Source organism: Chiloscyllium plagiosum, unplaced genomic scaffold (assembly GCF_037043375.1).
Source record: "Chiloscyllium plagiosum isolate Xiang-an unplaced genomic scaffold, Cpla_swu_hap1 HiC_scaffold_45, whole genome shotgun sequence".
Taxonomy (NCBI): Eukaryota; Metazoa; Chordata; class Chondrichthyes; order Orectolobiformes; family Hemiscylliidae; genus Chiloscyllium; species Chiloscyllium plagiosum.
The window spans coordinates 8,712,656-8,724,867 of NW_028270183.1; the positions used below are offsets into that span (position 1 = coordinate 8,712,656).

General features: G+C 44.9%; 1 protein-coding gene across 1 annotated transcript in view; it reads left to right on the forward strand.

Moving 5' to 3' along the window:
• Positions 1-1,522: 1,522 nt before the first annotated feature.
• Positions 1,523-12,212, forward strand: part of trip10a (thyroid hormone receptor interactor 10a) — a 50,088-nt gene continuing 39,398 nt past the window's right edge. Inside the window, exons 1-5 of the mRNA XM_087983174.1 lie at positions 1,523-1,535; positions 3,619-3,772; positions 7,951-8,007; positions 10,110-10,257; positions 11,361-11,423. Of these exons, the coding sequence (XP_087839300.1) occupies positions 1,523-1,535; positions 3,619-3,772; positions 7,951-8,007; positions 10,110-10,257; positions 11,361-11,423 (435 nt within the window). The remainder of the gene's footprint in view (positions 1,536-3,618; positions 3,773-7,950; positions 8,008-10,109; positions 10,258-11,360; positions 11,424-12,212) is intronic.

Below are 12,212 nucleotides of genomic sequence, written 5' to 3' on the forward strand. Positions count from 1 at the left end.
AGATTTATCTGGTGTGGGCTACATCTGACTCCAGATCAATGTAGTTGTCTCTTATCGGCCCTGTGGGCAATTAGCGATGGACAACAAAGGCAGGCTCAGACAGTGAGGACAACATCCAGAGAGGAATAAAATAAGACAACCTATAAACCCAGGTAGTTGACGTTTTAAGATGTGAGTCCAAGCAATTCACTGAAGTTTTTCCCTTCTGACTTTGTAGAAGTGTCTTAGTTTGAAAGCAGTTCCAGTATGTCCTTTCATCAACCCCTGAGAACAAAATCCAGTTTCCACAGAATGTGAAACACATCCATTTTCCTGCGCGTCTTCAAAACTCAAGTCCTCACGGAAATGAAATTAAATATAAAGCCGTTGCGATATGTCATTTTTCGAGCATGCCTTTGTTTCTGAAACTGCGCAGCTTATTACTGCATGCCAATCCCCTCAGATATGCAAAAATCAAACTCCTAGGACTAGAAATGAAAGGTTTTTGTCTTGCGTAAAAACATGGAAACATTAAGGATATGATTTATAATGTGTTTGGTGCATTGTAATCTGAACTGATTCCAAAAGCAACAGAGTGGTGGCCTAAATCTGGGGAAGCTTTTGAATTCTTTTTTTTTCAAAGGGTTATTCGGAATCATCAAAGGGTTGAAAAATGGGGCAAGGTTCTGTCAGTGTCTCGTCCCAGTGCTATAATGAGGGAAACATTCAGTCTGTCTGAGGGAAAGCCAGCTACTATTTTCAATGCAGACTTCTGATTAGTGAAGTTCCTCTTGCTGTGCAAACAATTTATTATCTAACTTCCTATTTGGGTTAAAGTATATGAAATGTAGCCTTTTGACTTCTCCAATCTTTAGATATCCCTCTTTAAAATCTCTGCTTTTTCTCCCAACTCTTTGCCCAATTGTTTTTCAAACATCTGTTCATGGGATGGGGCATCGCTGGCTGGGCAGGCATTTACTACTCTCACCACTAATTGCCCTGAGGGCAGTTTAGGTGTCAACCCCATTGCTCATGGGTCAGGTGTCCCATGTAGGCCAGACCAGGAGAGGATGGCAAATTTCCTTTTACAAGGATGTTGCAAGGGTTGGAGGATTTGAGCTATAGGGAGAGGCTGAACAGGCTGGGGCTGTTTTCCCTGGAGCGTCGGAGGCTGAGGGGTGACCTTATAGAGATTTACAAAATTATGAGGGGCATGAATAGGATGAATAGGCAAAGTCTTTTCCCTGGGGTGGGGGAGTCCAGAACTAGATGGCATAGGCTTAGGGTGAGAGGGGAAAGATATAAAAGAGACCTAAGGGGCAACATTTTCACGCAGAGGGTGGTACGTGTATGGAATGAGCTGCCAGAGGAAGTGGTGGAAGCTGGTACAATTGCAACATTAAGAGGCATTTGGATGGGTATATGAAAGGAAGGGTTTGGAGGGATATGGGCCGGGTGCTGGCAGGTGGGACTAGACTGGGTGAGGATATCTGGTTGGGTCTGTTTTCCATGCTGTACACCCCTGATTCTGTGACTGTATGACATGAGTGAACCAGGTAGGATTTTACAATGGCTGTAATTAGGCTAGTTTTTCACTCCACATGTTTAAAACTTGAATTGGGTGGCATGCTCTTCGGGGGCTCAGTGTGGACCCGATGGGCCGAATGGCCTGCTTCCGCACTGTATGAATTCACAACTCACTGTCTGCCATGGTGGGATCCAAGCCAGGTCCTTGGAATATTGAGTTGGATTGCTAGTCCATTTTTACACATTAACACTGTGCCAATGCCCCTCGAGGTTAGTGAACTGCCTTAATATGTCCTTTGGTTGTTCATTTGTGCCTGTTAAGCACCCTGGGGTGCCTCATTTACTTAAAGATGTTATAAAGATGCAAGCTGTTTTCGAAGGTTCCCTCTGGGGAGCTGAGCGGATGATGTCAGCTCTCTCTCTCTCTCTCTCTCTCTCGCTCCTTAATTCCCTCTTTCCCGTAGCCAGGCACATATGTGTGCAGCTCTGCACAGTCTGAGGCAAGGTGACATGGCTTGTGTCAGCAGAATCACATCCTGTGCTCCCGACACCGAGATAAACTTCCTCCTGACCCCGTAAATCAACAAAATGTCGCCTAAGCGTTTAGAGCCAGTCTGTTCCCTTGGCCTTCTCTGACGTGATGCAATTTAAGTGAATTATTATGCCACAGTTTGAATATGGGATATCAAATAACAGTGAAATATATCTCTTAGCAGTGAAATGACCACAAGAGTGGACAGAACCCAAAGTCTTGTTATGAGTAGTTGGAGACTGTATCTCTCCCTCCATGTATCTTGTTATGCGTGTGATTTAAGGGAGCTGTGTGTACTCAGTGCCACTGTCTCTCTCCCTTCTTGTCAATTTGTTGATTTGAAAAACGTTGTTTGAAGAGGAGCTGTTCTTTCCTCAAAAGCCATGCTTTGGCTTTCTTAATACAGTTTCTCCATCCAAGAGGTGTCAGCCACAGCTCCATGATCAGAATTCCACGTTGAGGGTTGTGGGTTTAAATCCCACATACAGACCTGACACGCTATCGGCTGGCCATCAGTATAGTACTGAAGGAGAGGTACATCCTGAACAGCTGTGTGATGCAGGACTCTGTGTTGTACGGTCTGTCCCCTGGGACACAAACATTGACACTGCCTGGAGAACCATCAACTTAGTGAAAGACGCTATTTGATCTGCCTGAACCTTGTAAGTCTTCCAGAACAAGAAGTTGACTTTGACTGAGTATTGCACATCGTGAGGTCCAGGACCACCTGCTGAGGGATACACTAGAGTCTGGGACAGCTCTCTGCCGAAGTACAATGGGGTCCAATTGGTTATCAGACCCTCTGTATGCCTGAAAATCTATGTAGGTGATATCCTGCATGAGTAGGAAACCACAGGGAGTGTCAGATTCCAATGTTTGCTTTTCTTTATCTGCAGAGACTATACAGAACTGTTTTAGTACCTTGTGTGTGTACATAAAAGATAATTTTATGAATTAAGTATATTTTTGCCAAAAAATCGTACTGACGGGACAGTTGTCCTGGTATTGAACAGAAGAACAGGAGAGTTATCCCTGGTGACCTGACCAACATCAGCACCCAGATGGGTAACCAGTCATTAGCATATTTTGACTTGTGGGAGCTTGCTGTGCTAAAGCCAGCTGCTTTGCTTCCCACAACACGACAGGTGATGACCACCAAAAGCACATCATTTGCTGTTAAGCCGTTTGAGGTGATCTGAGGTCATGAGAACAATGTAATGAGTTATCTGTTTTTGTACACATTTTCCAAGGTTACCTTTCCCCCTTGGGTCGTTGACCTGAGGGGAACGTTTCATGTTGGAGGTGTGTTCAGTGACTCTGTCACTGAGCCCATGTGGTCTCCTTGTCGTGTGATCCCTGATCACCAGTGTGGGACTTCCCAAACAAGATCTACCATCACGTAAGAACCAGAAGCAGAGCAAGCTGATGTTTAATCTGTTGGCGGCTGTAACCAGTTCAATCGTTCACTTGGGCTCTAAGGGCATAGTGTGCTGATTGCCGCACAGATGGGGATGAGAACAGTGCTCTGCATTCTCGGTACCACATAGCAATGTAATTCCATTTTCCCGCCCAACTTGAAGTTCTGACCACCTGCTTTCTTGTCTGTTCCTTCACCAAGGACCAATATGACATCATAGACCGGCAGACCCAATGGGGGATTGACCTAATAGAGAAATACGTGAAGTTTGTGAAGGATCGGACGGAAATCGAGCAGTCATATGCCAAGCAGCTGAGGTAAGCTCGCAGCCTGTGGGTATTTGAAGCCCAGTCAGGTCCAGGCTTGAGGCCTAGTGTCTGGTTTCCGTTATGTCATCTTTAATCACTGCCCCTGTGAGCTCACAAACCCAGCCACATTCAACCCATTCCATCCTTGTTATGCAATTGGACGAATCTGTTAAAGAACCATTACTCTCACTTCCCCAAACTTAGCCAAAACAATCCCAAGATTCCGCCCAGTGAGTCTGGTAATATGAAGAATCAAACTGTGCGTGAGGAAGAATGAACTCTAATTGGGAATGTTTCAAAGAGCATTGAACACTCTGGTTTTTGGAATCAGAGCACACAGTGAAAATGAGTGATATCTGGCTGGGAGACTGAGCCTAACGCCAAACAGAGCAGAACTGGGCCTTGGCGTGGTACAAAAATGCTCCACGAGTTAATTGGCTTTATCTGAATCTTCCAATCCCAATAGGAAGGCCAGCATCTAAAACCATGAGGTGGAATGGGGAGATGCGCTATCTGCTTGAGGTTGTTGGAGCAGATCAAGAAACCTCCCTATGTTTTGGATGGAATCCTTATTCCAAGTCACCAAAGCAAATTAAAGAAAATTAGAGACAGAAATGTATTGGAACACAAATGGCAATTGCTGAAATTTTAATGACAAGCTGGGATAGGATATGGAAAGATTTTGGCAGCAATGTTTAAAAAGAGTGGCCCATGGTGACTCTCTGGGGGGGGCTGGTCCAATCAGTCTCATTTTGCAGTAATCCTGCCAGGTTAGTCTCTTTATGTATCTGACCAATTTCCTTTTGAATCATTGGTCATCTCCACTTCCACCTCCTTCCGAAGCAGCTTTTTCCATCCAGGTCATTACTAACTGCTTACATCAAAAAAGCTCTTCCTCACGTTGCCTACAGTTTACATACAAAAAATGTAAATAAAATAAAAATAAGTTGCATTTGTATAGCATCTTGGGATCCCCTAAAGCTCTTAATACCCAAGGAAGTACCCAGGAAGAGTAGTCCCCCTGTGATATCGTAACTTCAGGCCTTCCCTTTTTTGACCCATTGTTGATTGGCCTGAGACCCTTATTTGGTGACTCCAAATAATTTCTGTTGCTGCCCAGAATTGTCAATCCCTGTGGGTCTATTGGACTTTCTACCTGTTACCAGCTGCACAGCTCTGAATTCGAAACCCAACTTGGCGGACCTCCAGCAAGCTGAGATCTTCATCCATGACTGTAATTTTTAGCAGGAAATGTTCAAGGCATACTATGCCCTCCCCTCGCCTTTCCCCACCACAATATCCCATCCCCCACTATCCCATTCCCCAACTTGCTACCAGATCCCGCTGATGCAGAAAACGCAGTTGAAAAGATGTGTTTCACCATCTGGGGCTTACTTCCTTTTTCAAATGCCTTCAACAGCAGACCAAAAAAGGGCTGTCAATTGAAAATATTTCAGGAAGGATTCTAAGCTCACCACATTTCTGTCCTCCCAGATACTTATTCAGCTTCAACTGAGAGGCAGGTGCGTATTCACTGTTGGTTATCACATCTGGTTAAAGCAGTGGGAACAAGCACTAATTTATAGGCCTTGGATTATTTTATTGTTTAAAGTAGAGATGAAGAAAGGGAAAGACTCCCACATGCCCTTCCTTCCTCTCTGACCTTCACGTTCTCATCCCCTCTGCCATACATTGTCTTAAAGTGCTCACTTTCTCTCCATGTGCTCTCTGTGGAGTTTTTTGTATTGATGTTCTCTTATCTTCTCACTACCTCTCTGTCCTCATTCTCCCTCTCATTCATAAATCATAGAATCCCTACAGTGTGGAATCAAGCCCTTCGGCCCAACAAGTCCACCCCAACCCTCCAAAGAGTAATTAGCCCAGACCCATTCCCCTACCCTATTACTCTACATTTACCCTTGATGAGTGCACCTATCCGACATGTCCCTGAACACTATGGTCAGTTTAGCATGACCAATCCACCTCAACCTGCACATCCTTGGGCTGTGGGAGGAAACCAGAGCAAGCCCGCACCGACACGGAGAATGTGCAAATTCCACACAGACAGTCGCCCAAGGCCGGAATCGAACCTGGGTCCCTTGTGCTGTGAGGCAGCAGTGCTAACCACTGAGTCATCATACCACCCATCGTTGTCACACATACACATGAACACACTCATGTTTTCAGCAACATTAAAGTGACTGCATGCTCTCTGCTTAAGGAACCTTTACAAGATCTTGCCCTGTCCAGTTGGTAAATGCAGTGTGGCATTCCCTCGGTCTTATTCCCATTCTGTGCAACTGGGAGCAGTGGATCACCGCTGAGACCCTGCGAAAGGGGAAATTGGACATGAATCTTGCTCCTGGTCACAGTCCCTGACCCCTGTTGCTGCAGAAAAATAGCAGGTTCACATCCGACTACCTTGGGATGCTTTCCACAGTTGAATATCCTGTCAGCATTTACTCCCGCACAGCTCACAAATTTGAAAAAAAGTCTTGAGTGCGAGGTTTAGGAAAAAGGGGGCTGTTTCTATACGATGTTCATTCCACCGGGAGTGAACGTGGACTGGAGCAAGAACTGAGGAAGTAGAGGAATTTTATTTAAAGAGGCCCTGTATTGGAATTTCTTCCTAACGCAGAATATATAGAATGCAATTTGATTCAATGGAGACTTTCCATCACCACCTCCATTTCCTTTTCTCCCCCAAGCAGGACATTCAAATCATGATCATAGAATCCCTACAGTATGAAAACAGGCCATTTGGCCCATTGAATCCCCACCGACCCTCTGAAGATCATACCAGCCAGACCCAATCTTATCCCTGCATTTCCCATGGTTAATCCACCTTGCGTATCCCTGACACTGTTGCTAAATTGAGCAATTTAGCGTAGCTAATCTGCACATCTTTGGTCTGTGGAAGGAAACCCACGCAGACACTGGGAGAATGTGCAAACTCCACCCAGACAGTCGTCCAAGGCAGGAATTGAACCTGGGACCCTGGTGCTGTGAGGCAGCAGCGCTAACCACTGAGCCACTGTACTGTCCAGATCCCAGTCCCCACATTACCTATATTGCACTGCGATGTAACTCCAAACATTTACTCCATTAGAGCTATTATTGAAGCAGTATCCCATTCTGAGAATCTGTATGGCTGAAAGTTGAAACGTTTTGCTTAGATAAAGGAATTAAATGGTGAAGCTTGAGTGGTGTAGAAATGCTGAGACCCAAACCATGACCACAACCTCCATTTTGTCTGTGCTGTCGTCTATGACCTCAGCGTTTTAATTCTATAAAATGATTTAATTTTGTTTGCAGAGGCACATTTTGTATTAATAATGCTGTGGTTTACAGAAAACTGGAGTATTAGTGCAGAGACAGTGGGATAGATTGAGCAAGATCTGGTCTGAAAGTGCTTCATTCCCAAAATGAGATGCTAAAAATCAGGGAAGGGTCCTAATTTGCATAGAGCAAAAGACACAAGCTCGAAGGAGGAAAGACTGTATACTACAGCGCAGTAGACAGCAAATGTGTTTACATTTTGCATAATATTATCTGTAGATGAAGGTAGCTCCTTCAGTACTGGATTGTCTTCCCCATTGAGCGTGTTTAGTCACCATCCACCAGAATATTCAGGAGATGGTGCTGTTAGATGAGGTTCAGATATCTGCTAGAAACTGGAACAAGAAAAACCCATTTTCGCCCCATTCACTGAGATCACGGCGAATCCGTGACCTAACTCTGTGTTTCAAATCCTGAATACCACTGATTAAAACAGTTCTATCAATCTCCGATTTAAAGTTGATGATTGACCGAGCTTTGAATGGTGCTTGTAGAAGAGCGTTCCAACTTCTACCATTCTCTGTGTGCAGATTTGTTAGCTCCCCTTGAAAGATCTGACCTTTTAATGTTGAGACTAGGCCCCTCTGTCCAAGACTTGTTAACCAGTGGTAATAATTTCTCATTATCTAATCTATCGATTCCCCTTAATGTAATGGAAAGGTCAATCCAATCTACTATTAACCTTGTAACTGTAAGGGAGTTCAATTGTCATTTCTGTAAATTTCCCCGTGTCATTTAATTGAGGGCTCAGGTATCACTCTGTGGTCTAACCAGGGCTTTGCATCATCATGGACCAATGAGGAGAAGAGTGGTTTGCTCCAAGTGATGATTGTGCTTCCTTCCCTCAGGACATTGGTGAAGAAATACAGCCCCAAGAGGGTCTCGAAGGAAGACCATGAAATGAAGTAAGTCGCTATCACTCGGCTGAAGTGAACAGAGGTACCTTGTTACATCTGGAAGCGGGGCATGGTTATGGTCACACTGGGTCGTTGAAGAGGTTATGTTGCACTGACAGACCCCAGGAGCAATTTGGAATTGGATTCTTTTGAGTGCAGGAGATGTGCTGTCCCCAAGGGTGAGGGGAGGGGAGGGGATGGGATGGAAGATTCTTCAGATTCTTTAAGATGGGGTCAGATGATCACTCCAGAAGGTGAACATAGTGCTCACGAGTCTCTGCCGGGTGTTCCTAGGCTGAGTTGCTATTATGTGGAGAGGGGTTTTAGTTTCTGTCCCCATTTCTGAGAGGGCCATTTATCCTGGATTGTTATCGTAGGGCCCTTCAGTGGCTGACTTAAGTGAAACACTGGCAGATTTAGGGAGATCTGGTGTGTGTGTGTGTGTGTGAGTGTGTGTGTGGGTGAGAGAGAGAGAGAGAGAGAGAGAGACAGACAGAGGTTGGTGCTGGCACCAGGGCCCAATAAAAGGACCTCAGAAGTTTAGTTTAGTACTTAATACTGGGCTCGTGTCAGGAGCACGTGATTTCTGCCTTTGGCCCCGCACTCCAATGTGTATGTGTGTCCGCGTGCATAAATGTATTGACTGTTGGGATGCTAGGGGAACTGTTTATGCCCAAGTAACTGGTCCTTCAGGAATTACCAGGTGACTACAAAAGCTCCATGATAGCGTTTCTGGGACTGGAGCCAGATCCTTTTATTCACTCCGCGATAATGAAGTTGTTTTGCTAGCTTTCAAAGCATGCAATTCACTACCAGACATCTGAAGAAACTCAGTGGTCAGTTGTCAATGAGTTTTCTGTTCTACAGAGAGAGAAAATCAAGTGGTTTCTTGTCGTCTTCAAGTTTCCAGATGTGGCCAGGGAGAGAGAATCTGTCGGACACTTAACCATTGAAATGCTGGGGAAAATTAGAGTCCACTGCAGCAGTAAACACAAACTTTAATTGGTGGGCTTTGAATTCTCAATCCCAGATTGTTAATTCCCCTCAGATTGTGGTAGGAATGTTCCAATGACACACCACAACTAAAACAATGCATTCCTGACAAACGCTAAGTGAATGTGTTCTTTATTACTGCAGGCATTGAAGGAGTTTGGTAGAGGTGTGTACTGATGAGGCGTTTTCCAGTCTCCTCATTGCGAGGCATCATGGGTTGTATTGCACACCATTTCTCCAGCTCATTGGAGCTGGGAAATGCCCCTCCAGTCAGTGTGGTGTTACACGTATCCATTCCAGCAGAGTGCTTGCGTTTAGCAGATGAAGAGTCCAATTGAGACTCCTTCACACTCTGACAAGGAAGCTCCTGGTGGTCAGCCTGAGTTGGAATCAAAGTGGGGCCAATGTCCTGGTTGGTTTGTGCGAGGCTGTAAACCTTGCTTCCCTGGAGCACGTGCCTCTTCAATAATGGGCGAATAATTTGATCTGAGACTCTTTCCACTTAGAATCTAGGCAGCAGGAGAGATCCTTTGACCCTTTCCCTTTGTCATGTCCCATTCGGAGCCCTGCACCCCCTCACGGTGATGCGTTCTGATAGGGAGACCAATGAGAAAAGAGCCTGACAGCAGGGAGGTTCGGTGTGCAGGGTCGGCTGGGATTATTTACAGAGGTATTGCAGTTAATCCCCAATGAACGAGGCTGTATTTAATCTTGTATTACTTGGTGTTGGAGAATAGCTGCAGAACTCTTCAATAACAGTAACTACTGAGTAAAAGGCAGTGGTTGGGGTCATTGTCAATCGATATATATTAGAAAGCCCCTACACTTGGTTCTCTTGTGTGTGGGCAGAAAGGTGCACTCTGGTTGCATGGCAGCCATTAAATCAACTTTGGGATTTCCTTCCCTAATTATATATTGGTGAGGTCAGGTCATAATGCCCACTGTCTCCTAATGTTGTGTAACTATTTGTACCAACTGGAGTGAGATATTGGAGAGATGTTTTGAGGTGGGAACTATGCAGGGGTCTGGACTGAGAGGGGATGGGAAAATTATCCCAAGGGAAATATTTCAATTGAATTTGAATCAATTATCACTCCTTGTTTTATTCCTCCCTGCAGGTTCTCCCAGTATCAGGCCTTCATCAACATTCTCAATGAATTGAATGACTACGCTGGGCAGCGGGAGATTATAGCAGAGAACCTGATGCAGAATATCTTTGCCCAGTTGTTGAAATACTTGCACGAAAATAAACAGGAACGCAAGATGGTATGGCACAATGCTGCTCTGTGTTCATCCCTTCCCTACACCCCCTCCCCAGGTTGGCAAATTGATTCCCCGTCTGGTTGTTTCCATGATATATTCAGATGGTTTCTGAGTAATGTGTTTTAAGGATTCATTAATGTGAAGGAACCTATCAGGAAAAGTAATCACAACAGAAGATAATTTCACATTCAGATTGAGGTAGCTTTAGAAAAACGTTGCACAAAAATAAATGTGACTTCAAGCTCCACCTGATGGCATGAATCCAGGATATTAAACAAAGTTTCTGCAGAGATGGTGGGTGCACTGGCTGTAATCCTTCAAAATTCATGAGGTTCTTGAAAGGTCCCTGTCGATAGAAAACTATTGTCCTTAACCCAAAAAAGGAAAGAGGTGGCCATTTGGCCCCTCAAGTTTTCTCCGCCATTTAATACGATCATGGCTGATCTCATCTTGGCCTCGACTCCACTTTCGTATTACAGTGAATAATTATTGTAAAGAGGGAACTGCACAGAGCATGGGTGAGGCTAGGCACAGCTTGGAGATTTTGTATCCTTATTTAAGGAGCAAGATGGTTGCACCGAGACTTCTCTAAGAAGGCTAACAGTGCTGAGTCCTGGGATGGAAGGGTTGTTTTGTGAGGAAAGAGAGAGCAGATTAGACCTACACTCACTAGAATCCAGAAAATGTGAGCTTGCCTCATTCAAACATACAAGGAGACTTGATGGTGTTGACACTGTTTGTGTGTGTGTGTGTGTGTGTGTGTGTGTTCCTCCTTGTGGGAAGGTCGAGAAATAGTGGTCACATTTTTCAAGTCAGGGACCTTTCAGTCGAAGATGCAAGTGAGGAGGAATTTTATCTTTCAAGGGTTGTTAATCTCTGGAAGTCGCTCACCCAGCGCACAGTGGAGGCTGGATCACGGAATGTATTCACACCCGAGTTTGATGACGTGCAGTGAGGAAAATGAAAGTGAGATCTTGATCAGATCAGCTATGGATTGAGTGAATGACAGAGCAACCTCAACAGTCCAAAGACCCTTTCCCTTCTCCTGTTTCTAATGTTCGGATGTGGTGGTGTCTTTTTGATAATGGAGTCCTTTGTCTTTTCAGCATCTTCTGGAAGGAAGAAAAGCTCAACAGAACCTGGAAACTAGTTTTAAACAGCTGGACAATGTAAGTTTATTGAATGAGCTAAAAAAAAGATTTCCGTTAGTGACAAGATGCATTTGTTTGCCATGATTTTGACTTTTTGTTTTCACTCATTGACCTTTAACAACCACAAAACCATCTTCCTTTGTATGACTCCAACCAGCAGAGAGCTTTCCTACTGATTCTCATTGACTTGAGTTCTCCCGTGGCCCCATGGTACCACACACAGCCAAGTGCAGCCTCAGTGTCAAGAGCTGTCACTCTCTACTCCCCTCTGGAGTTCAGCTCTTAGGTCCATGTTTGGACCAAGGCTGTAATGAGGCCAAAGGCTGAGTGTCCCTGGTGGAACCCAAGCTGCGTGTTAATGAGCAACTTATTCCTTTTGCAGTTGTCGCTTGATAGTAATGTCGATGGCCTTATCTACTGTTTTGCTGCTGATCACGTGTGGACCGATAGGATGGTAATTGGTGGGCTTGGATTAGTCCTGGTTTTTGTGCACAGGGGTAACTGGGCAATTTTCCACATGATGAAGTGGATGCTGGCACCAGTCCTGTTTTGGAAGAAGTGGTCTCAGGGATTGGGTTGGTTGAAGACTGACGTGTGGAACCTGGGGATTTCATTAGGAGGCTGAGAGAGATCATTCGTACAGCACTTCTGGCCATAGGTAGATGCAAAACCAGCAGCCCTGTCTTTTGCCCTCGTGTGTTGGGCTCCCCCATCATTGAAGTTGGGGATCCTCCACCACCTGTTAGTTGTTTAATTGTCCATCACCTTTCCCAACTAGATGTGCAGGACTGCAGGGTTTATCTGATC